This window comes from Ceratotherium simum, chromosome 6, assembly GCF_057802395.1.
Source record: "Ceratotherium simum simum isolate JZ-2026a chromosome 6, ASM5780239v1, whole genome shotgun sequence".
Classification (NCBI taxonomy): domain Eukaryota; kingdom Metazoa; phylum Chordata; class Mammalia; order Perissodactyla; family Rhinocerotidae; genus Ceratotherium; species Ceratotherium simum.
The window spans coordinates 60,815,091-60,842,407 of NC_141905.1; the positions used below are offsets into that span (position 1 = coordinate 60,815,091).

General features: G+C 42.2%; 1 protein-coding gene across 1 annotated transcript in view; it reads right to left on the reverse strand.

Annotated features, from left to right (window-relative positions):
* The window catches only part of PKD2L1 (polycystin 2 like 1, transient receptor potential cation channel), a 35,007-nt gene that overhangs the window by 4,905 nt on the left and 2,785 nt on the right, over nt 1-27,317 (reverse strand). Inside the window, exons 3-8 of the mRNA XM_004427950.2 lie at nt 3,992-4,119; nt 3,302-3,555; nt 2,116-2,340; nt 1,496-1,724; nt 657-827; nt 296-477 (exon numbers count right to left, since the gene is read on the reverse strand). Coding sequence (XP_004428007.2) covers nt 296-477; nt 657-827; nt 1,496-1,724; nt 2,116-2,340; nt 3,302-3,555; nt 3,992-4,119 — 1,189 coding nt within the window. The remainder of the gene's footprint in view (nt 1-295; nt 478-656; nt 828-1,495; nt 1,725-2,115; nt 2,341-3,301; nt 3,556-3,991; nt 4,120-27,317) is intronic.

A 27,317-nucleotide genomic window follows, 5' to 3' on the forward strand; every position in this document is an offset into this window, starting at 1 on the left:
TTCGCCCAAAGCCTAACCATAACCCTGACCCCAATCCACACCCCCACCCCACTTTCCTAACTACCGCTCTTCAGTGAAGTCAGGCAGACCCCTCACTGCACCTTCAACTCAATCTGATACAGAGTGAAGTGCACAGATACTTGAACACACACACCAGGGCTTCAGGAGACTCTCACACCAACGCTTTAAGCACAGACATGCACGCACGCATATGCCCAACTTCCCTAAGGATACATACACCCATGGAGCTGGAGGGTGAGGGGCCAGGGAGGAGTGAAGGGGGCAGGACACACACATGCACTTGATGAAAGTGCTAAAGTTTTCCACTTGGGTCCCGAAAAGCAGGTAGCCGAGCTGAGCGTAGGCAAAAAAGATGACGAAGAACATGATGGCAAAGCCCAGGATGTCCTTGGCACAGCGGGCCAGTGTGGAGGAGAGCTGGGTCATGGTTTTGTTGAAGCTGATGTACTTGAATATCTGGAAGGGCCATGTTGAAACAAGTGATGAAGTAAGAAAAAAGAAAAGCTTTGAACAGTCCACTCCAGGGGCCTATGGAGGCCACAGGAGTTGCCAGACCAGACAAGGAAAACGAGACAAGTGAGGAAGAGAGACTGAGTGCCCTGAGGTGGAGCTGGGGGTGAGGAGTCCCAGAGTACCTTGATCCAGGCAAAGAAGAGGTTGACGGCGTTCATATTGTTGTACTGTGTCTGCCAGAAGGCAAGGAACTCAAAGTCAGCATATATGTCAGGTTGCTGCAGGAGCTTCCCCATCAGCCGATTCACCTCTAAAGTTCGGAATATGTGGAAGCCCACAGCCACAATGGAGAGCTGTCAACACAGGGGTGTCAGAGAAGTCAAGGGGATCTCATGGGAAGTTCAACAATGAGGTCCCAGGGGAGAGCTGGGGTAGGTAAGACAAGTGAGAAAAATATCCTTCCCTGCTGAGTTGTTGACTATCTCACGTTCAAATGAAACTGGATAGGATGTTTGGGGAACGTCTTAAAGCCCAAGAGAGGGCTTTGAAGTGGTAAATATGTAGGTTGTGAAGGACTATAGAGAACTGGAGCCAAGTCATTTTCTTTCCCCCACCACTTCCCAGCCTTGGTCAGGAAATTAATGTGTCCTGTTAATAGGAAGGAGATGAAGATGAAGAGGCAGAATATTTTAGAAGAGAAGAGAAAAGGCAAGAATTTCAAGGGGACGGGTCATAAAGGCATGAGACAGAGAGGAACAGAATATCAAGTACATAAGGAAAAGAGCAGAGCCTGGATTACAGGCCAGAGGGAGAGGGGATCTGGGAGACAGTGTTTTCCCACAGCTTCCCTATGTTTCCCAGGGGAACATAGCCTCTTGCTTAGGGAGCAAATTACACAGTAATTTGACCAGAAGTCATAAGGAGGACTTGGGACTCCAGAAGGAAGAACTTGGAGCACCTATCAGGATGGATCACCCTCCTCCTCCCAAAATGTCCCAAGTCCAAGATATCTGTCCCTCACCAAGATGACTACGAGGTCCAGAATGTTCCAGATGCCGCTAAGGTAGTGAAGCCGGTGGATGTAGAGCTCCAGGATCTCCTCCACCACATAGTAGAAGATGAAGATGCAGAAGATGATCTCACAGCCAATGATAAAGAAGTCCCAGTTGCTGACATATCGGATCAACTTAACCGTGCGGATTTGCCAGGATGGGATGGCACCTCCTGTAGCTGGAAACTCCACCACCAGTCTGTGGGAGGAGGGGGAGATGTCTGGTGGGGTTGGGCTGGAACAGTTCCTCCCTTTCCCTCCCCTCTCCACCCCTGCCATAGGGCACAAGTTTAGGGAAGGGTCTCAAGCAGAGGAGAAGGGGCTGGCCTGGTGGCAAAGTGGTTAAGTTTGTGCTCTGCTTCGGCAGCTCAGGGTTCGCAGGTTTGGATCCCGGGCACGGACCTAAGCACCACTTATCAAGCCATGCTATGGCAGGCATCCCACATATAAAAGTAGAGGAAGATGGACACGGATGTTAGCCCAGGGCCAATCTTCCTCAGCAAAAAAAAAAAAAAAAAGAATTGATCAAGCAGAGGAGAAGGGAACCAGGAACCATGGATGGAGGGATGCAGTAAGGAAAGGAGACCTACCTCAAAACACAGAAAAGATTGATGTTGGCATTGTAGACTGAAAAGTCAATGAAGACCACCCGAGTGCCCCTGTCTAGCCACAGGCCCTCCTGAAGGTCCTGGAGTGCCTCTGCACTGGCCTGTCGGGATCCTGGAAGGTCCAGGTAGTAGCCACCTCCACTGTAGCTTGTGAGCCGGCCCCAGTGAGAGGAGCCCCTCAGCTCATCCTGTGAGTGGTATGTCCACCTGCCACGGAAGAAGTCATTTGAACAGAGAGGTCTGAGCCAACCCAAAAGCTGATCTCCCAAGGCAATGGCAACACTTTATGATTGTCTGGGCTTTACAGTTTCACATATATTATCTATACCTATCACATACAGTATATATTTCACATATATTATCTTGTTTGATACTACCAACTGTTTGAGAAGGGAGGTTAAATATTATCCACATTTTGCAGATGAGGAAACTAAGACTCAGATGTCTGAGATAATCCAGCTAGTTAGTGGCAGAACTGAAACTCAAATGTAAATATCCTAATTGTTCACGATGTCACCCAAGACTATGGATGAGAAACCAAAGCCCCACTTTTGACCCCAGTCTGAGTAGTCCCGATGAGGGAAGCACCTGGCCCACACAATCCAGAAGAGACCCTTTCTGCTCTTGTGGTTGTGCACCTAGCTGCTAAACCCCTTGATTCTCTGTTCTGTCCACATACTCTCCTCCCTAGACCCTTATTTCCTTCCCCTTCTTTCCTATCCTATCTACCCTCTTTCTCTTTCTTCCCTAACTTCTCATCCATCCTCGACCCCTTGCTGCTCCCCAAATCAGTTCCAAGGGTCAGACTCTTCCAACCATGACTCATGTGGCAGCATCAATGCTTCGTCCATTCTCCATACCCCTGAGGGACTTCTGGGCAAGAAAGAATGCTTTCTCTGGCAGGATTATCTCCAGATTGGGCAAATGTGACTATGACCTGTGTGTGGAAACAAGTCCAGAGGCTATGGCTCTGTACCTTCTGTGTTCCTGAGTGACCCAGACTGAGATTTCCAAACAGTCATAGATAAGACTTGGAGAGATGTCCCCACCCAGCCCCCTGAGTGCCTCCATGGCTCTTTAAGGCTCAGTGGAAGTGGTTCCTAATCATTGGGATGGTGTCAGGTTCAGAGGGGCAAGCCTTGCGACATTGGTGGGGGGACTCACTCACGCTGTGCCATTGAGGGGCCCAAAGGGGAGCTGTTCTTCCTTGTCCGGAGAGTAGACGTCATAGCAGTTCAAAATATCTTCGCGGAAGTCCTCATGCACCACGCAGGAGTCATTGCGGACCCTCAGTTGCCGCAGTCTCGGAACCCCCAGTAGCAGGTTCTCATAGTAGATGAAGGAGTGGGAGCCGCGACCCAGGCTCTGGTTGTTGTACCATTTGGTCCAATACAAACTGTCCAGTAGTGGCCCCTGGGCAAACTGGACCACGAGCTGGGTTGGGCCTGACCCAGCCTCATCCTGACCCCTACCCTTAGAATGAGCTTTGCCCTCATTCCCTGACCGCCCCCCCACCCCCAGTTTATCTCCAGTCTATTTCTGTTGGGCTCCTCAGCTGACCCATGAACCTTGACCATATCTTGATCTTGACCTCTTTATTTAAAATACATTTGGAAGTTCAGCCTTAGCTCCAACTCCCAGTACTAGTCTAACTACTGGCTTGACTCCCTGATCAAAATCCTGATCACTCACCTTCCTCCACTTGAACTCTAGTCTGACCCCTTTGACTCATCTTGATCCTAGACTGACCTGGTCTCTGGACACGGCCTGATCCACTGTCTGACATCTCTGATCCCTGGCCTGTGGCTTCAGGCCATTGAGAAGGGGAAGGGAGGAATAGAAGAGATCTCATACTCACATTCCAGAAGTCTGCCATGCTGCTGATGGACTGGAAGGAGACTCCGGTGTCTGATGGAGTATGTAAGAAGAGCTCAGACATCACTTTGGTGTAGTAATAGGCACTGGAGCTTGTCATTCCATAGGTCACTAGAAACCAACCCAAGAGGCTGTGTCCTGTTCACTGTTCCCATCTCCATTCTCCAGAGGACACAGGAAAGCACATTGCCCTGGGGCCAGAGGTACTATCTAGATGGGATCCCATTAGACCTACCCCCTAGAGTTTGCTGGGGAGGCTGATGGTGGCACTGGGGAAACCAGAGGATGCATTATGGAAGAGTTCTAGCTACAAGGTCTCCTCCTCTCCTCCTGACACCTCAGAATGACTGAACTCTACCCAGTAATTGTCTCTTGACATTCTCGTTCTGAAAATCCACTTTCCTCTTCCTGAATCAGCTTAACTTCCTAGTTTTTACTCCCCAGAGCCAAGAAATTCCTGCCTTGTGCATCAGGTAGTGCTTCCTTTTATTTGTCCTATATTTATGCCTCTGGGAAAACGCCTCCAAAGAGTACTCCAAGGCCCTGGCCAAACACTTTGTAATGGAGATGTGATGTCTTGGACCCTAAAATCAGTGACTCTGCAGCCATGGGAGTAAGAGGTAAGGGTGGCATCTCTGGCCTTGGTGCATCCTGATGGGCACCATTGTCTCCTGAGAGGGACTCAGAGCATCCCCAGATCAAAAAAGACCTGGCCTTTGCCTTGAAGAACTGGATCTCCCTCAACCACTCTAACATACACATCTAGTCTAAAGTAGGGCTGTCAAGGGAAGCTATACGTTTTCTAGTTAAAAGGCAGAATTTGAAGAGTATAAGCCATTTATTTTATAGATTGTCCCTCAATTCAGATTTGCCTGATGTTTCCTTGTTTTAAATTCAGGTTATGCATTTTGGTGAGGAATACCAAAGAAGTGATGTATGTCCATTTCAGGGCATGCTAGCAGGAGGCACATATTGTCTAATTGCATCATTACTCGTGATGTTAACTCAGATCCCTTGTTAAGGTGGTGTTTTCCAGCTTTCTTCAATGTAAAATTATTATTTTTCTCTTTGTAATTAATACGTATATTGTGGGGAGATACTTTGAAGCTATGTAAACATCCTGTTACTCATCAATCTTTCACCTACTAGTTTTAGCATCCATTGATGACTTTTTGCCTATAATTATTACTATTATGGTTATCAAATGGTGATTTTTCTCATTCCATTCTTTCTTCTGCATTTATTAGTTGGCATTCTCTTCAGCAAGAGCTCTCCTTTTTTTCTCATTTATTTATTAATTTATGTATGTCAGTATGAATTCTTGTTTTTTTTCTATAGGTTATGACTTGTTAATGTTATGATTTATTTTGTTACTCAAAATTTTAGCCAGGTCATGAAAAACAAAGACAGACTAAAGAATTGTTCCAGATTAAAAGAGACTAAAGAGACATGAAAACTCAGTGCAATATGCGCAGTTAGGATTGAATCCTGGACTGTAATTTTTTTCTTTTTCTTTTACTATACAGGTTATTAATGGAATAATTGGTGAAATTATAATAAGGTCTGTTTATTAGATGATAGTACTGGATCAATGTTTTTAGAAAATACGCATTAGAGGCCGGCCCCGTGGCTTAGCAGTTAAGTGCTTGCGTTCCGATGCTGGCAGCCCGGGTTCGGATCCCGGGTGCCCACCGACGCACCACTTCTCCGGCCATGCCGAGGCCGCGTCCCACATACAGCAACTAGAAGGATGTGCAGCTATGACATACAACTATCTACTGGGGCTTTGGGGGAAAAATAAATAAATAAATAAAATTATAAAAAAAAAAAGAAAATACGCATTAAACTATTTAAGAGTAATGGAGAATTATGCCTGCAATTTACTCTCCAACAGTAGTGTGTGTGTGGAGAGAGAGAGGGAGAGAGTGATAGAGGAAAATTAAGCATGGTAAAATGTTCATATTTGGGAAACCTGAGTGAAATGTATATAAGAATTCTTTGTATTATTCTTGCAACTTTTCTGTAAGTCTGTAATTACATAAAAGTTTTGAGTAGGGGCCAGCCCGGTGGCGTAGTGGTTAAGTTCGCATGTTCTGCTTCAGCGGCCCGGGGTTCACCAGTTCAGATCCTGGGCACGCACCTACTCACCGCTCATCAAGCCATGCTGAGGCAGTGTCCCACATAGAAGAGCTACAACTCTACAACTATGATACACAACTATGTACTGGGGCTTTGGGGAGAAAAAAGAAAAAGAGGAAGATTGGCAACAGATGTTAGCGCAGGGCCACCCTTCTTCAAAAAACAAACAAACAAATGAAAACAAATTTTAAGTAGGATTTGTCAGCCTCTTGAGAGCAATTCCTTTTAAGAATTTTCCTTTTTCAGATCTTGGGCCATGTTTTCTTCCACCACCCATCCGGAGAGGGAATGGCTTGGGCTGGACTGGAGTATGTCCATGGTCTTAGAGGAAAGAGGGGCCGATGAGTAGTCCCATATTAGGCCCAAGCAACATCATACTTTTCCAGGAGAGAAATCAGCAAAGAAGGGAAGCATTATTTACATTTCTCCATCCTACTCTCTTAAGTCCAAGAAACGACTTTAATTCTCTCTAACTCAAATCTGTGATTACCTGTCCTTAGTATCTGGAGGTCTCAGGCTCAACTTTTCTGGATCTGGAAAACGGGCTGGAAATCAAACTTCTAACTGCTGAGAGCCCATCACACAGAACTGATGGCCAGTGAGCAGAACTTTTCCTAATGACAGGCTGACTTCTTCTAAATGGCCACTAGGTGGAACTCATTGCTATAGCTTTTTCTCTTCTCCAATCTTCCAATTCTAAGTTACTGCCCAGAGTTAACATTGCTCAAACTCGTTGTCAACCCTTTATGGAGGCATAACATCTCTGATTATTATCCAAGACAGTAAGGACTATGTATTCTGAGAAAAATGGCTTCACCTTCTCAAATGTCTGCTGACACTCAGAAATTCAATATTCACTGTTCTTTGTAACTTTTTAATTGAAGTACATACATACAGAAAAACCAAGAAGCCACCTTAAAAACCTTCTAAGTTAGGGTCTAAACCTGGTTTGGTACCTATTTAATACTTCCTTTCCATCCAAATACCCTCTCTTCCTTCTTAATTTTTACTTTTGTGAATTTTATACTTTGTCTCATGAGATGAGGGGTGCTTTCTCCCACCATTTTATGAAAATCGACTATTTCTCATATCCCAAATTGACACTTAGTAGGCCATATTATCAGTCTATCAACCTGATTATTCTTTTTTTTTTAAATAATTTTATTTATTTATTTTTCCCCCAAAGCCCCAGTAGATAGTTGTATGTCATAGCTGCACAGCCTTCCAGTCGCTGCATGTGGGACGCAGCCCCAGCATGGCCGGAGAAGCAGCGCGCGGGTGCGCGCCCGGGATCCGAACCCGGGCCGCCAGCAGCGGAGCGCGCGCACTCAACCGCCAAGCCACGGGGCCGGCCCTCAACCTGATTATTCTAAAGACACATTTTATATTCATTAAATAAACATTACTCAAAGCCTATTATGTGCAAAACACTTTCCTAGGTGTCATTGGTTTCTATTCTCAAAAACTTCTATTGAGGAAGAGATGTCCCAGAATGAACTTATTGTTGTAGAATGAGCACGAGCTTTGGAGCCAGACTGACCAAGGTTCAAATCCCAGCTCTGCCACTTATAGTATAGACTTGGGCTCTGAGTCTCTGATTTCGCATCTGTTAAGTGGGGAATACAATACCTTTCTTGTGATATTGTGAAAATTAAAGATGATGTCTTTAGAATGCATTGAACACAGTAGATGCTCAACAAGTAGTCCTAGTCACCCCACTGTATGCTCCTCAAGGGACAGGGACTGTGTTTTATTCATTTAGCATAGTGCCTGGTATTTAATAGGTTCTCAGTTGGTTCATTGGGCTGAACCAAAAGTGGAAAGATAAAAAACTGATACAGGGTAGAATGAAATAAGCGAATCATTTTCAAACTGAGTAGAGTGGTATGACTCCATATTTGACCCATAACAGCAATGTCATCAAAATAGTCAAGGACAACTTCTACCTAGTAGATGTTGGAAAGAGGCTGGAATATTCCTTAGTCCAAAGAGGAGAACAACAAGTTTATATAAGCCTTGGGTAAGAGAAACAAAGCTAATCCTTGGCTTGCCTAAGGAGCAAGCACGGTCAACCAGTAACCCTTACACAGTGTGAGGGCAGAAATGGTGCTGGCAGAACTGAATCTCCCTAACAAGTCATCTATCCAGTACATCAGATGGGTATCAGGCTTGGAGGCTGCAGCAGTCTGAATCTAAAAGCAGAGTGGAGGAAACCTGAGATTGCTAGATGGGGTGATGATTCCAGCTCCTACGTCTCTCTCTCCTTTAATAAGCCCACTGATATGCAAACTTTAGCATGCATCAGAATCACCTGGGAGGCTTGTTACAACACTGTTGTAGGTCTAGATGAAGCTCAATAATTTGCATTTCTAATGAGTTCACATGTAATGCTGGTGCTACTGGTCTTGGGACCACACTTAATAATTTTATTTATTTATTTATTTTTCCCCCCATAGCCCCAGTAGATAGTTGTATGTCATAGCTGCACATCCTTCTAGTTGCTGTATGTGGGACGCGGCCTCAGCATGGCCGGAGAAGCGGTGCATCGGTGCGCGCCCGGGTCCGAACCCGGGCCGCCAGCAGCGGAGTGCGCGCACTTAACCGCTAAGCCACGGGGCCAGCCCGTGGGACCACACTTAGAACCACTGCCTTTATCTGTCGCAATATAATCCTACCTGTCTTGGATAGAGTTGTCAAGAAGGCAGGGGATTTTTCAGCATCTATTTCAGTGATTCTCAAGATTGGGAGTGGGGAAGAAGGAATAACATCTCTCCCAAGGGGCTCTCAGAACCTCCCTGGGATTGGTAGAGCTTTACAAACTACAAAGACCTCTTAGAGCACCCCTTCTCACCCCAGGGGAAAATCACTGAATTCATTACCCTCGTGAATCACTGGCACTCATGGAGGGGATCACATTCCTCAGGCGTATTATGGTGGAAGAAGATTGAAAATGACTTAGTCTTTCCTGGTGTCTCCCTCCCCTCATTCCATCCTATTAATTTCTTTTCAGGTATTAAGGATCATCATTGGACTTTACTAGGAAGAACCAGCTTATCTAACTGGAACACCTGGTTCAGAGATTTCTGAATCTGACAGGGACTCAGCCTATCCATTCCACCATCAACTTTCTCCATCTCAGAAAGAAACAACCAGAGGAGCCATTTATTACCTCAGAACACCTGTTATACGCCCTGTGCTAATTGCTTGATATGCCAGTTTCATTTAGTCTTACAACAACCCTAAGTGTTCGGTGCTATTATTAGCCCTATTTTCCAGTCTCAGAGAGCTGAAGTAACTTGCCCAAGGTGAACAACTAATGGAACCAGGATTCAAATGCAAATCTGTTGGCCTCCACAGTAAACTAATTCTGTTCATCTCCAAGGACAGAACTATATCCAAGGGGTAGAAGTTATAGGGGGGAAAACTTAAGCTCCATAAAAGGCAGACCTTCGTAGTGCTTTCAGTTATGAAATGGACCATTTCACAAACATCCATTTCACTTCTGAGTGTGTCAGCAAAGGACTGCCTGCTGAGGATCACGTGGCAGGGATTCCTGCCCTGGCTGGCCTTTTGATTCCTTCCTTTAAGATGCAGTGAAGGAGTGGAATTGCTCTGTGTGTTTCAAAAGGTGACATTAGACCAGAGAATGGGTGGGAGCTGAAAGGAGTCAGAATTTGAGTTAGTATATCAGATATCAGTATGTCAGTTACTACGTTTTTGATGGAGTGAGGGCCTCATCCCAGGAAATTTTCAGGCACTGGACGATGACTGCATGAGAATGCAATGAAGGGGATTCAGAGACCAGGTGATGGTTTCACCATCCAAAACAGAATATCTGATTTTTTTTTTCTCTTAAACAGAAATTAAGTTCTCCTACACATACTATATCATGTCTTTTAACCTTGGTCTCAGATCAAATTCACAGTTGCTGAATAATAATAACAACCACCATCACTGACACTTATAATTCACCAGGCTTTTCGTACATTGTCTCCCATAATCCTGAAAAAACCTCATCAAGTAGGAAGTACCATCTGCATTTTATGCAGATTACTGAGATCCCGAATGTTATTAAGTAACTTGTTCAAAGATCATATAGAAATTGGATTCAAACTCAGGTCTGCCTTACTCCAAAGACCAGGAATTTAGCCACCACTCTACATTATACTAATATACCACTCTCCCACTCAAAATCCTTCTGATTAGGGACTCTGACTCTCTTTCCAAAAATTAATCCACACAATTAGGATTGTGCAAGTTTATAAGGTGTCTTTATAAGAAAACTCTATTTGAAGAGTTTAATATCTGAGTCAGGAGGTGAATTGCAAAAGCATTTGATAAACTCAAAAGGCCACCATCTTAAAAGAAGCTTCAAGTTTCTTCATTCTTGTGTAAATAGGTAATTGTATATAAATCTGTATCAAGGATCATACTCTGACATAGATGAGTCCCAAAGAAGGCAAAAATCACATGCATAAAAATGTCACCTGGGTTATTTATAATATCAAACAATTGCAAACAACCTAAATATCCTACAGAGAGGCAATGGTGAAGTAAATTACAATATCATCGATTCATTTAATGGAGTATAATACAGCCATTGAAATGGTAATAAAAACAGAATGCAAAATTGTTTCCATGCTATTATCACAATTAAATATTTTTAAAAAATACTAAGTGTGTAAAAACTTGAAGGAAAAATGGACTTTTTTATAAATGTGTAGTATAATAGGTGGATTTTATTTCTCTTCATTCTCATGGAGTTCAATTAATGCTATAATAATAATAGAATATAAAAATACTAAAATCATTTAAAAAAATCTTTCCACCTATTTGTGTCCAAGTTACAGGCTGAAATTTCCAGGTGCTGGATGCTGCGCTTGACTTTGTGACCACTTCCCTAAGATCCTCTCTTGGTTAATACCGTGATTTTATTTGAGGTGTCACACCTCTCCAGATCATCTCACGTATGTTGCTAGAAGCTGAATCCAATCCTGGCTCTAAGACTTGGACAGGAAGCTTAGACCTAAGCTAAACCACAAATGACCCACCCGCCCCACAACATTACAAGTTCAGGGAAGAGCATTTAACCCACTTCAGACCAAGGAGTCATGAAGAGAGATTTCTGGAACCTTTTAGGACCTTCTCTCTCTAGAGGATCCAGCTTTAGGATGAAACTGATTGTGTGCAGCTGGCAGAACTGAATAACAGAAACAGATGGGTCTTCAATGATGTCATTAAGCCACTGGATTGATCAGCCCTGAACCCTGCCCTCCTTTGGACTTTCATTACCTAGACAATAAATCCATTATGGTTTAAGTCAGTTTTTCTTGGGTTTTACTTCATGGTAACATGGTCTTTAGTTATATGAAAACCATGACATTTTCAAAAAGATTGCATTATTTCTGAGGAAAATGGAGCTAGAAAAGCTTCTGCTACTATCTGAACATCTCTAGAGGGCAGTAGTGACTTTAGTATATCTGTACCAAAGTCTATATTAATTAAAATACATTATTATCCTATATTAAAGGGGGCTTGCTAGGGGCCAGCCCAGTGGCGCAAGTGGTTAAGTGCACGCACTCTGCTGCAGCGGCCCAGGGTTCGCCGGTTCGGATCCCGGGCGCGCACCAACGCACGGCTTGTCTAGCCATGCTGTGGCAGTGTCCCATATAAAAGTGGAGGAAGATGGGCACGGATGTTAGCCCAGGGCCAGTCTTCCTCAGCAAAAAAAAAAAAGAGGAGGATTGGCAGATGTTGGCACAAGACTGATCTTCCTCACAAAAAAAAAAAAGGGGGGGGGCTTGCTAACCAAGCCAACTGATGATGATATTCTAGGAACATACTTACCACTAATTTCTCAAGGCTCTCCAAGCTTTATTTCTGGGTAAAGCCAGATCTCTAGAATATAATGAAAATTTATATATATACACACATACATATATATATGTTTATAAACATATATATGTATATATGCACACACATATATATGTATTTTTGTATGCATAGACACATATATGTATGTATATATGTATGTATACTCACACATATATATCCCTACTCCTAAAAATTGCCCTTATAAAATGAAGATTTAATATGGATTTTAAGGACGGTAGATAAAGAAACAGTCAAAAGAAAAGTAGCTGCAATTTTTAACATTGCTTTTATCCATTATGATATTCCATGTCTCAAATAAAATCCAACAAAGCCAATTCTTCACAGAGTTAGCCTCTCCTTACTAACTGGTGTGTTTTTTCTTACTCAGCAATGAGAACTATGTAATCTATTTGTGTTTTCTTCTTTGCTTTGGCTGCCAGGAACCTCAAGCTTTGTTCTCATTGGCAGTACTTTTGTTTATCTTAAGTTTTCTGCTACAAGTTATCTTCCTCCCCTATCTTTTCCCACTTCTCTAGCTAAGTTTTCTTTATTATAGTTCGAATTGGCTATATTTTAGTGTATCTGTGCTTTTTAATGTAAGCTAGCTCAGATCCCTTTTAGACATAGGTGGGGCATAAACATATTGTGATAAGAATCATGACTGTAATAATTATTATTAATCATCATCATCATTGTTGTGATCTTGGATAATAACTTGATTTTATCTATCCCAATGTTAATAGTAGAGGCTGAATATTCTTGTCTTCTCTCGAACTGCTGGAAGACCTCCCCAGCTCAGAGCAATAAGAAGAAGTCAGCAGTTGCTTTGTGCTTCCCCCTTCCCAGGTGATTGCCATATAGGCCATCATATGCTACTGAGCTCCTTCTCTGTTCCTAATTACTGTTTAAGGAAACATAGCTGTTCTTTTCTAACAGCACTCTCCTTGGGCGGGAATGAGATCTCGTCTCTCAACTAATTGACAAAGAGCCTTGAAGAGCTGGGGTGCTTCTGCCAGCAAGTGTTTAATTCCTCTATGTGTCTACACTACTCCTCTGTTAAAAACTGTGCCGTCAAGTTTTTGAAACTCAAAAGCAACTGCTTCATCCTAAGCTGGATAGCTCTGAGGAAGAGCAATGAAGATACTTCTCTAGAAACCTAGGGGTCTCTTCCACCCCCACTCCCAGCTCTGACAGTCATTATGTCGATAGAACTTCCACCATTCTATCAGTCCTTCAACTGTTGAAGAGTCGAAAGTTCCTTGGGCTTTACCAATTCTGTAAATATACCATGCAGCTCCTCTGATGGCCTCTTCCTGAGCCCCTCTTATCCCCTGGCTCGCTGAGAAACTCTTTGAAACATCACTACCTACTTCTTGACACACTGCATCCAGTTTGGCTTTGGTTATATAAATAATTTTGGGGGAAGGGAAGTTCTATGGTTATCCTCACATGGTGATTCTACTTTCTTGTGAAATAAAATACATGTCATGAAATTATCCCTTCTTATGGGATAATTCCCCCCAACCTCTCCCCAACAACTTCTGATAATAGTTTCACAATAGCTTAGCTAAACACTTTAATACCCACTCCTGGTGGAAAAGAATCAGGTATCATCAGCCTCCCCAGTGATCTTGTATCAGGCAGGTTATAAGTATCTTGATTTCTCCAGATTCCATTAATTGTTGCTGCTCCCAGGCCAAACTATGGACAAGATTTCTTCTCCCCCTATCTGGCATAGACTGCTAGTTATTCCCCAACACCTTTCCTCCCCTTGTTACATAATAATGTAATTTTATCTAGGGGCACATGGCTGCCCAACTAAACACCACATTACCCAGCCTCCCTTGCAGCTAGGTATGGTGACCATTTGAGTAAGTTCTGGCCAATGGAATATGAGTGGAGTGATATGCTTCCACTTACAACTTCCAGCTCATGTTCTTAAAAGGAAAGAATCTTCTTTCCCTTTCCACTTTCCTACTTCCTGCTAGCTGGAGTATGGACATAATAGCAGGAGCTGGAGCATGTGATAGTTGAGGACGGCAAAGCAATAAGGTAGAAGGAGCCTGGGCCCCACGTGATTGTGGAGCCCCATATTATTCCAGGGCTTCTTATACCTCAGTTTGTTATGCGAGAGAAATAAACTATCTTATTTAAGCCACTGTTATTGCAACTAAATCAATATCCCAACTGAAGCATTTCTTATGAATACATCCATGTCAGATATGTACTTTGCAAAAGGAATTTTTCTAAGAAAATTAGGATAGTCATAGAGGGAAAAAAGATAGAGTTGAAATCAACAAACTGATAACACAAAATTCCTATCCTAAGAAATGTCAAGTCTAATCACAGATGTCTTGGTTAAAACCATTTACTGGATATACAGAACCCTTTTCCTTTTCTTAGTAGAAAGTCCCCTATTAAGAAATTCTTTTGTTTTGTTTTTCTTCTTGGGCAGTTCCTCCTTCCAGTCTCTTCTCTCCTTGCTATCCCACCCACACATTCTGATTAATGTTACTGAGTCATTCAAAGTTGGATTCGAAATGCATGTTTCTTAAGATGGACAACTGGCAGAAGAAAGTTGGGACCTGGAAATGAGAGAAAAGTTAAATTCTCAGAGCGTTCACTGGAGGATTCTAGAAAACCATATATGACTATATGTGACCAATTTCTTCTTAGGAAATAAGATTCAGGGCCAAAGAGTTTTGAGTTGCTATTGAAGAGAATTCAATCAGGCTAAAGGTGATTACTCTGAGAAATGGAAAACGAATCCAAGAACTGTTTAGTGATCCCCCTGAAGTTTCTGGTAGCTCTGAGATCTTAGGACAGGAGAAAGAAAAGGCCTATAAATACTTGTCCACCTGAATCAATGAAACAGATTATCTTACAGGATAAAATACTAAAATCAGATACCTAGATGATTGGAGATGGGGCAAGGCAACAGGCCACAAGGATACACCTGTGATTAGCTGCTGGAATTCTTTATTCTATTCAATTCCTAGTGCAGATGCAAAAAAGAGCAAAGCAATTGATTCTTATAGATTTAGTATAATCTTAGCTGATGGTTTATAAACTATTATATGGTTTCAGACCTACTTGAAGAATTTATTAAGACAGCAGTCAAACCAGGAGGTCAAAGGTCCTGAGGAAAATGGATGGTCTTCTTCAGAGCCATCCTGGAAAGAAGAGTACTACCCTCCAAATACCTGAGTTCTCATGTTGTCCCGAAACCTCAAGACATAGCGTGAACTTCAGCCAATGTCATGAGAGATATATGAGACATAGAATATAGCTTTGGTCTCTAAGAAAAAGGGCACACTGTTTAAAAATAGCTGAAGATGCCAACTGGAATATAACACAGAGATCTCCCTCAGTAGGGGGGTTTTTCCTGGCTGATGAGTCAGAAGTGGTTCTACACATGTTCCTGTAGAAGGTTACAGAGGAAGAGTGCACTTGCTCTGTTTATGTTTCCTTGAATGATTTGCCTGAGATCTCCCAGAGACTGATCATCTTGGAAAAACTAAGGTTAAGGTGAGTAGTTTAGAGCTGAGGTTTAAAGAATTTTGCTGCCTATATCTAGCTGCACCAAAGAGATATTTACTACTAGAAACTAAGGAAGCATCAGAAGAAAAGCCTTTGATGTTAAAGAGTGCCATGGCTAGAGTCCTTGAAAATGTGGACCCAGGAAAGATAGGAAACCAGGCAAGACAGACCTAAAACTGCATATATATATATATATAGGGATTACCCAATTATGATGCCACCATTTCATGCACGGTCTTAAATGATCAGAGAAAAGTGACTAAAGTAGTAGAGTTGGTAATGAGCGATTTCACTATATAGAAGGCCTGGATTTTACCTGTAATTTTGCAGCCCGAGCTACATGCATCAATGATTCTGTGAAGATTATAGAATCATCAATACCATGACCAAACCATATGTTCATCCGAAGCCAAGAATCAATTCTCTCTGGAGTTACAGGGTCTGTTAAGGGTAGCCTTATCATTGATTGGCCCATGAGATATTGCAAAATAAAGGCAGTCCCTGGAAGAATGTGCTAAGACAGCGTTAGTCACCTAAATAAATGCATCACCTCCTTTACTATAAGGCATGCTTACTCAACACACAACAGGAAGCTCTCAAATCATTCTGTTAGCACTGCCTAAATAGGTAAGATAAATACAGCCAAAGGTTAGCATAGGTTAGCATAAGGGAAGCCATCTTGTAGAGGGGAACCATGTTGGAATTATAAATGACCTTGATCCACAAGACACTCCCTTTGCTTGTCAGCAATGCTTTAGTTTGCACGCAGCCTAGATAAGTACGCATCTGCCTGTTAGAAATATACATACTCTGCTATTTCCTTAGCCCTGGTTTATACGTAGAACTCCCTATTGCGATACGGCAGTAACTTTACTCTTTAAGTTTTCCCAGGAGTGTAACAACCTCCAGAAAGGAGCCCTATGCTGGTATCCATCACCAATGAGAAGAAAAAGGGATGATCCAGCATTTCAAGGACTACAACACCAGATGGTCACATTCTGAGACCCCTTTCTTTCAGCCCATTTGCCCTACATAACTGCTTCAAAATTTTGTAGTTTTAAGATGATTCTTTAGGACACTAATCCGCCATCTTACCCCTTGCTAGCAAGCTGTAATAAAAAGACCCTTTCTCTCCTACTACCTTGCCTCTTGCCTGTTGGCTTGTCTTTGCAGCGAATAGAGGACTCCTTTTGGCGATGACCATGCTATATGTAGGGAAGACCTATTTAAGTAATTTAAGTAATTAACATTGTTAAAGAAGAGATAATAGGCCCAAAATAGAGTCACCAAACCAAGGCTTAATACCTATCCTAATTGCAGTTTCAGCCTCTCCCAGGAATGTAATCTTAACCAATCAGCCTAGAATTTCCTGGTCTGCACGAGTGTGTTAATCCTCTGGATAGACTCCTGCTATCCCCCAAAGGTTGCCTTGTCTGAAACAATCAGCTCTTTTCTAGAATAACTTCTTTTTTTTTTTTTTTTTTAAAGATTTTGTTTATTTTATTTTTTCCCCCCAAAGCCCCAGTGGATAGTTGTGTGTCATAGCTGCACATCCTTCTAGTTGCTGTATGTGGGACTCGGCCTCAGGATGAACGGAGAAGCGGTGCCTTGATGCGCACCCGGGATCCGAACCCGGGCCACCAGCATCGCAGCGCGCGCACTTAACCACCAAGCCACAGGGCCGGCCCTAGAATAACTTCTTTGTCCTGCCTCCTTGTGCCTGTAAGAGTCTCCCATTTTGTACACTTCTTCAGAGCTCTTTTCTATTTGCTAGATGGGATGCTGCCTGATTCATGAGTGGTTGAATAAAGCCAATTAGATCTCTAAATTTGCTCGGTTGAATTTTTATTTTTAACAACATATTGATTGATTTTTAAATAATTTAAATAGAAGCGATGTCATTACCACTTTGAAGGACATGAACTCCTTGAAACACATTATCTAACTTTCCCTGGGGTTCAAAAGTCAAAAATGTTTCTCCGAAGTTCCTAGCAGGGAGAGCCCATAAAAAACTCTCAAGAATCTGTGTCAGGGGCAGGAGGACAGGGAAACGGCTTTGAGACGGTGGACCGGAGAGTAAAGAAGAGTCCAAAGCTGCGGGCAGATGGAGCTGAGAAGAAAGCCAAGTGGACCAGTTCCCGGGGAGAGAGAAAGAGAAGAAAGGAGGTGCTGGGAAAGGCAGTCTAGGACTTAGAAACACCCAGCAAGAAGCACTGTTCCTGATGCTGGTCTTCCTTGCAAGCCAGCAGTTCCTTGCAGCAATATTGAAGTATGTTATTTTCCACAGCGTGCATCAAGAGAGCCTCCTATACTGGTTTAATCATCAGCAGCAGACATTTCATCTCCCAGACGGCATTTGTATGACTTCACATCAGCCTTCTAGTGTAAACCAACCAAAGCCCCTTATCTAAAATTCATATATATTGATATGTGCCTAGAAAGCAGCTGAAATTATACACCCGACTATAAACAGTGGTTAATAACAGTGGCCTTTAACATTCTTGAAATTATTTGACTTTCTTTTAACAAGGACTATGTATTAGTCAAAATTTTAATAAAGATATTCTCAGGGTTTTTTGGAGAGGGGATAGAATTCTTTCATAACAGAATGAGGAGAAAAACTGTTTTCATATTTTCCTCTCATACTCGCCCTGCCAGACTTGAACTACAGCAAAGTTCTTGCACATTCATAGCCTGAGGCCTTAGTTGGCTCTTGCTACCTCCTCCAACCCCTGCCTCCTCCAGGCTGAGAGCCAATAGTGTTAAAACAAAAAAGCAAGCAAACAGCAATGCCTTTGGACCTCCTCAGATGTAAATGGTTGCCTGCCTCGGGGACCTGCAAGAGTTCCCAGGTCTCTTTGACCATTTTGCTCCCCACATCTTGCCACACTCCAGAGCACCCCTCCACCATAGCACTCATCACACATCAGCCTCCTTTGCTCCTTGAAGGCAGAGGATGTGTCTCATGTGCCTTTAACAGTTGGCCTAGGGTCTGACATGTAGGAGGACCTCATAAATGTTTGAATGAATGAATGTGTGGATACCCAGGATCTTATCCTTAGTTTGGATCTTTTACTAATAAGCTCTCAACATTTCATTTGTCCTCTTCCTCCATGCTGTGAAATAATCTGATTTGGCCAGCTCAGACTCATTCTCTAAGCCAGTGGTTCTCAAACATTTTGTTCTCAGGACCCCTTTGTAACTCTTAAAAATTATTGAGGACTCCAAAAAGTTTTTGTTTATTTGGGTTACATCTATCAATAATTACCTTACAGAAATTAAAACTGGAGAAAAATTTAAATGTTTATTAATACATTCATTTAAAAATAATGATAAAAAACCCAATACATGTAAACATAATAACATATTTTTATGAAAAATCTATATTTTCTAAAACAAAACAAAAATTTAGTGAGAAGAGTGGCATTGTTTTACATTTTTGCAAGTTTCTCCAATGTCTGGCTTAAAGAAGACAGCTGGATTCCCATATTTGCTTCAGCATTCAATCTGTTGCAATACGTTGTTTTGGTTGAAGTATATGAAGAAAATATGACCTCTCACAAATGTGGAATTGGGTCAGGGAGGACCTCACAAACTCCCTGAAAGAGTCTCAGGAAACCCCGGGTAAACTTAGAGCACATCTTTGAGAACATTGCCCTATTTCCATGACTAGAACCTCCACCCAGTCCTGAGGATCTGCCTGAGCATAAAACCCTAGACTCCCGCTGCCACCACCCAATAGCATAAAGAGGTTATTGTCAATATTATTATGATCCCTTACCTGTGTAGCACATTTCACAGGTTTCAAAGAGCTTTGCTATGTAATGTTTCCCAACAGCCTGTCAGACATGGTCTGATTATTTCACCTTATCCATGAGCAGTTTCCTGTGAATCATAATGTTCAGTTTACATGATTTGCTCAGGGGCATTCTGCTGGCAAGAGGCAGAGTCAGTGCTTAGACTCATGCCTTATGGATACAAGCTATGTGTTCTTTCTCTAGCCACTTACACCAGAGGTGCCTTGGCCTGATGTTATTTTTAAAAAATCCAGAGTATCTAGATTTCATCAGCTAGTGCTGCCTGCTCTTCTGTACTTGATCAAAGCACAGGTATTGGTAAAGAGCCTTTCCTTGATCCCGAGATCTGGCACTTAAAGGTACTACTATATTTCTAGAGACCAATGATAGCCCCACAACGGGGAAAATTAAATGACAGACTGTCACTCAGCATTGGACAACAGGATATGTTCAGGCCCACCAGTCTTGTAACAGCGTTCCAGGCCCTGAAATTCTAGAGCATGAGGGAATTCTGCACAGCAAGTACAGGCCAAAGCCTGCTGGCAGAGCCTAAATCCCTATTATTTAGGTTGACCTGGCTCAGATCACCTCGCCCTAGTACTAAAAAGACTTTGTAACTCTCTGTGTCGGGATGGGCCATGGACAACTAAGCATGCTAGGAAAGGCATAAAATCATCATCCCATGGCCATTCTTAATCCCTGGCAACCACTTCTAGAGGGCCTCATCTTTCTGATCCTTGATAAGCATTATCCTGATGCTTTCAAACAGATCTCAGGCTTACAGCAGGTTAAACTTTACATTTCAATGTTTTCCTAATTTATACCTTGATGTGGAATGGAAATTGATATTTGTTGAAAGCCCACTATATGCCAGGCACTGTACTAAGTACCTTATTTGTTTTCCACCAATCTCACAAAGGCAGATATTATTCTCATTCAATACATAAGGAAATCGAGGCTTCTAGAGATTTAAGTATCTTGACCTATCTTGCCAAAGGCGCATGGCTAACAACTGGTTGCACCATCATTTGAATCTTATTCCAGGTCTCATGCTGTCTCCATTACCACTGTGTGTTCACTAATGTCATGGTTCTGTGTGATCAGTTATCTTCTGCCATTGTTATAGCCACATATGGTATAGGAGCTCACCCACAGACATTTCCTGAACTTCCAATGTATTGCAAAGACATCTTCTGTGGAGGTTCCTCAAAAAATTAAAAATAGAACTACCATATGATCCAGCAATTCCACTTCTGGGTATTTATCTGAAGAAAATGAAATCACTATCTCAAAAATATATCTGCACTTCTATGTTCATTGCAGTATTATTTACAGTAGCCAAGACATGAAAACAACTGAAGTGTCCACTGACAAAGAAATGGATAAAGCAAAGATGGTATATATACAACGGAATATTACTCAGCCATAAAAAAGGAAAGCCTGCCGTTTGCAGCAACGTGGATGGAACTTGAAGGCATCATGCTAAGTGAAATAAGTCAGAGAGAGAAAGACAAATATTTTATTATCTCACTTATATATGAAATCTAAAACAAAAAAGACCAAACTCATAGATACAGAGAACAGATGCATCATTGCCACATGCGGGGGAGTGAGGGAGTGGGTGAAATTAATGAAGGTGGTCAAAAGGGACAGACTTTCAATTATAAGATAAGTCCTGGGGATATACTGTACAGCACGGTGACTAGAGTTAACAACACTGTATTGTATATTTGAAAGTTGCTACGAGACTAAATCTTAAAAGTTCTCATCACAAGAAAAAAAATTGTAACTGTGGCAACAGATGTTAACTAAACTTATTGTGGTAATCATTTTGCAACATATACATATATCAAATCATTGTGTTATACACCTAAAATTAATACAATGTTATATGTCAATTATATCTCAATAAAAAAAGGGCAAGTCATCTTCTTCCCAATCTCCAAGTTTACTTCAACCTCTCTTGTTGATGCAAGATTTCACCAATCTATGGACAGAACCTTGAAAACCGCTAAAAGAAGGCAGAGCGAACAGAGGCAGGCAATTCTTTACAACTAGTGATGGATAAAGAGCATCCAGTTGACATTATTTGGCATGTAGACACAAATCACCAAAGGCTGAGGGTCTCTGCCCTCCTCCCCAACTCCATGGTGACCAGACCCAACCTGGGCCTGGCTCAGAGCCACTCCTATACAGGGCCAGTTCCAGGTGCACCTTTGAGATAACAATACTGTCTCCTAAAACAAACAGCCATTATTTCCACACAAAGACCTTCAATGTTTCCTCCATCAACAAAAGGCTACAGCCATCCCGCCAAGAAGACAAAGGGCTGGAAGCCCTTTCATAGATATCATGACGGTGGAGGGGAGGGGTGAAGGCAGGACGATCATTCTCCAGCACTTTCTCAGCTGAAGAATAGGACCAACTCCACCCATCAGGGACAGGGACCATTCTGAATTACTGATCATTCCTGAACTATTCATAATGACAATAATAACGGCTTCCTAAACTGTGGAATGGAAATAATAATATCTATCCCTTACAGGATTGCTGTCAGGATCAAATGAGATAATAGGTGTGAAAGCTCTTTGTAAGGTTTAAAGGGCTGCGCAACTGATATGGTTATTATGAGAAGATTGATGGTTCACTCCATTGCCTGCATAAAAAAGATAGCTCTAGGGCTGGCCCAGTGGCATAGTGGCTAAGTTAGCGTGCTCCGCTTCCGCGGCCTGGGGTTTGCAGGTTCGGATCCCAAACGTGGACCTACGCACTGCTTATCAAGCTATGCTGTGGCAGCCGTCCCACATAAAAAGTAGAAGAAGATGGGCACGGATGTTAGCCCAGGGCCAATCTTCCTCAGCAGCAACAACAAAAAAAGATAGCTCTATTTTAGCCAGATGAGACTCCAAATAGCCCTGGTGTCTAGCTCCATCCAGTTCCTAGAATAAAGCATAATGGAGAAGAAATGTGGTCCTTATGGATGACCACTAGAGTTTTCTAGGGCCCATTCCCAAGCCAAATTGCTGGGTAGGTGATGCCTAATTTTGTTGGCTATTCTTTCCAGCGCCAGGAACCCAGATTCTAGAAATGAGCGCCCTGGGGGTTAGTCCCTCACCTAGGGTCTAATGCTTGAAACTTCACCCATGATCCCCTCCTGTGTCCCTCTTAAAACATATCTTTCTTAGGCAATTTACACAGAAATAAATACACATAACAAAACATGAGAAAACTGTTCATCCTCACTGGTGAGCAAAGACAAACAAATTGAGACAAATTGTACCATTTTATGCCTATTTAATAATAAAAATTATAAATGAGAATATCCAGTGTTGGTGAGGTTGTGACAAAATTGGTGTGAGCTTACAGTACTAGAAGCATAATAAATTTGCATGGTCCCTTACAAAGGCAAAATGACAACACATAGCAAGTACTAAGAAGATTTTCCTATATTTTGGCCTAGTAATCTCCCTCCCTGGACATTCCCAAGGAAATAATTCAACAAAAGTGAAAAAAGGCAGCAAGTATAGATATATTTACCCATAAAAGGCAAATATTGAAATAATAAGAGAAATGTTTTAGTTAATTGTGGTGTCACTATAGTCACTAAAATGAAAATATAAAGACTACTTAAAACATGAGGAAATGTTTACAATGTTATTGTAAATGGAAATGTACCATATGATACAACTAGGTAAAATATGTAAATATATGGATAAGAACTGATAATGTGAAAAAGTGAAAATATCTTTGGTGTTGTGGTGGTGAATTATACTTCAAAATGTTTTTATATCATTTTTTAAATACAGCAATAAAAAGAAAGAAAATTAATCAGCTGGTAGAATTCTCTCAAGACTCTGCTTCTAGGGCCGGCCCCGTGGCTTAGTGGTTAAGTGCGTGCGCTCCACTGCTGGGGGCCGGGGTTCGGATCCCAGGCGTGCACCGACGCACCGCTTCTCCGGCCATGCTGAGGCCGCATCCCACATACAGCAACTAGAAGGATGTGCAGCTATGACATACAACTATCTACTGGGGCTTTGGGGGAAAAAATAAATAAATAAATAAAAAAGACTCTGCTTCTATTGGGGTAGGATAGGGAGTTATCCTTGCTAAGATGTTGATGGGTGTGAATAAATTAAAGTATATCATATTTGCGTGCAGAGAGAGAGGCTGTAGTAGACTCTAGTGGTGAAAAGTCTCAGAATTTGAGCCTGGCCGACAGTCGCTGAATTGGATTCTTGCTTCCGCCACTTGCTTGCTGCGTGGCCTTGGGCAAGCTATTTGACACATCTCAACCTTTCCTGATTTGTAAAATGGAAGTGATAACACAATCAATTTCATAGAATCATTGGGAGTAGTCAATAAGATAATGTACATAGCGTAGTTCTAGGCACACTGAAAAATCATTCGATAAAGGTTTGTTGTTGGTGCTGTTAATAATAATGATGGTGGTGGTGGTAGTGATAAACTGAGGTCTGGAGATAATGCCTTAACTTAAAGGTTTAACATCAGAAGTAGATGCTGCTCAAATGATACTATTCCTATATGTGGATCCAACTGCAAACCTTGAAACGTATTTTTTAATAGACTTCTTAAAAAAAATAGACTTTACTTTTTAGAGCAGTTTTAGGTTCAAAGCAAAATTGAGTGGAAGGTACAGAGGTTTCCCGTATCCCACTTGCCTCCACATATGCACAATCTCCTCTACTATCAAAATCCCACACCAGAGGGGTACATTTGTTATAATCAATGCACCTACATTGACATGTCATTCTCATCCAAAGTCCATACTTCACATTAGGGTTCACTCTTGGTGGTGTACATTCTATGAGTTTGGACAAATGTATAATGACCTGTATCTACCATAATAGTGTCATACAGAGTAGTTTCACTGCCCTAAACATTCTGTGTGCTCCACCTATTCATCTCCCATCCCCTACCTACCCCCCACTGGAATCCTGGCAACCACTGATCCTTTTACTGTCTCCATAGTTTTGCCTTGTCCAGAATGTCATATAGTTAGAATCATACAGTGCGTAGCCTTTTCAGATTTGCTTCTTTCTTGAAAGGTATTTTTTACAGCCAATCTAGAGAATCAAGTGAGTATTTTGAAATGCCACTAGATAATATGAAGATAATTACTGCCAGTGACTGTGTTAGATTCTTTATACATGTTATCTCCATAAGATAAGTCTTATCATCTTTGTTCTATCAACAAGGAAGTGCCCAAGGTCACAAAACCAGTAAGTAGTAGAGCTGGTATTTGAATCCAGGTTGTCTGTCTCCAATGTTCGTATCTTTCCATTATGCACGGTATTTACCCTGCCAAATATGGGTCCTGGAGCATCTGAACTCAGTCACAGGAACTGACAGGGAAGAGCACACTGGTAAAGGTGTGTATCCAGCCCTGGTGGTTCAGTGGTTAAGATTTGGTGCTCTCACCACCGTGGCCCAGGTTTGTTTCCTGGTCAGGGAACCACACCACTCGTCGTTTGATTGTTATACTGTGGTGGCTGTATGTTGCTGTGATGCTGAAAGCAATGCCACCAGTATTTCAAATACCAGCAAGGTCACTCATGGTGGACAGGTTTCAGTGGAGCTTCCAGACTAGACAGACTAGGAAGAAGGATCTGGCTATCACTTCCGAAAAAAGTGGCCAGGTAAACCCTACAAATAGCAGTAGAGCATTGTCTGACCTAGCACCAGAAGGTGAAAGGACGGCACAAAAAGACCAGGCAGGGTACTGCTCTGCTGCACAGAGGATTTCTAGGAGTTGGAATCGGCTCGGTGGCACTAATAACAAAAAGGTGCATATCCAACCACATGTCACTGCAGTTCTTAGAAGACAGCATCCTGATAGAACAACACAACAGCCATCCTGCTTTGTACCAGATTCTGTGGCCAGGACTTGCAGGAGAGCTTAGTTAGCACACTGACTAGCAAAATTAGGTAGGTCTAGTTCAGTGTTTCTTAACCTTTTTTGCATAATTCCCCAACCCAGAAGCCTCTTTAGACATTTTCTTCCTAATCACCCCCCACCCCAATTGAATTTTAATACCATATATATACTCTATACTTGCTTATGTAGTGTGGCCTTTTGGAGGGCCAAAAGCTATTGCAATATCTAAGGGGTTTTTTTGCCCTCTAAGAAACCATTTCCACCCCCTTGGAGGCTATATCATCCCCACTGAGAATACACAGTCTAGCTGCAGATGGCCAGAGCTCAGGGAGGCTGACAGGGAGCTGAGATGCGAAGGAGGTGAGGTCAGGACCTTGGAGAGCACCGAAGTAGCCCTCCTGAGACAATGTCCAAGGCTCAATGTTGCCTGAAGTTTTGCCTGAAAGAAGGAAGAGGCTGGGAGAGGATGAGGGCTAGGAAACTAGTATTACTACTAGTTTACTACATGCTGTAGGAACCATCAGAATGTGAAGGCCTCCAAACTCTCTTTCATAAGAAAGTCTTTGAGGGGGCTGGCACTGTCTGGATAGGGACTTCAATTCTCAAAGACAAAGGCAATTAATGGCACATCTTCAGGTAATTTAAAGATTTTAAGATCTTTACTAAAACCCCAACTCTATAGGAGCATGAGGATTTCAGAGGTTTGAAGGTATCAGGTTAATTCTCCCTCACCCTCCATTATTGGTTGGATTCATGACACTGAAGTATAGTTTTATAGTGTCTGTTGTGAGTTGAAAATAATAATAGGTATTATTTGTCATGTGCTAAGCACTGTGCTAAGCATACTAGTGGGCCATTTTATTTAACCTTCACAACAATCTTATCAAGTGGGTATGATCATTATCCAAGAGTAAGAGAGGATAGCAAATTTGACCCAGATCACACAGCTGATAATTAGAAGTGCCAGGCCTTGAACCTGCTAGGGTTTCAGAGCCCTAGTGCTTAACCAGTATGCTATACTGCCACTAAATTGATTCAGTGGCCCTGATAAGGTTGTTGTGTGGGTTAAATAATATGTTCCATTAATACGCCTAGCACAAGACTATCATCTTCTCCACTCAACTTTCCCAGAGATATTCTCTGACCCAAGATCCAGGCTTTTATCCTCTTCCAAGAATTAGAAGAACTCAAAATTTATCATGTCAGTCCTATGCTTATGACCCTACAATGGTTCCCCTAGAGCCCTCAGGATAACATCCAAATTCCTTATTATACCTTATAAGGCCCTTCATGACCTGCCCCTGCTTTTATGGCCAGCCACATCATCTTTTTGCACTTTGCTCTTCAAACTCTCTGCTCCAGCCACAAGGATACACTCTCACTAAACAGGGCCCTCTGTCACCTCTTGGGGCTTAGCACATGTTGTTCCCACTTCCCAGAAACTTCCCTTCTCTCCACCTCTCTTTCAAGGAGCTAAATCCTCCTCATCTTTCAGGTTTCAGTTCAAACATCACTTCCTCTGCGTGTCCTCATAGATTCCCCAAATCTGGATACAACTGAAGTAGTAGCATCACGGAGCTCAGCACTAGTCAGATCGCCCAAGGATTATTTTGTCTGGTACTGGGCATCATATAGATGAGGCCTGGAGACAGGTAACCAGGATGGTGAGCATTGTGGAATATTTTTTACTATATGCCAGGCACTAAGGTAATGGCTTCATAGATATTATGTTATGTAAACCTCACATAATTCTATTGGATTGGGTAGGTACAGATGAGGAAATTGAAACCCAGAGAAGTTAAGCAACTTTCTCAAGGTCCTTCAACTGGACTGGTAGGTGGTAGAACCTGGTGTTTGAACCCAAGTCTGTGTAAATTCAGAGCCCATGCCTTCAATCTCTGCATAATATCACCTCTGGAAACTGTGTTATAATGACTGGTTTAGTGAGAAATTAGGTATTTAATTTGGAGAACAGATGACCAAGGAGAAATGCAATAGCCATGTTCATTCAAACAACTGAAGGGTTGTCACTTCAGAGAGTTTTAGGGAAGTAAATGGCTCAA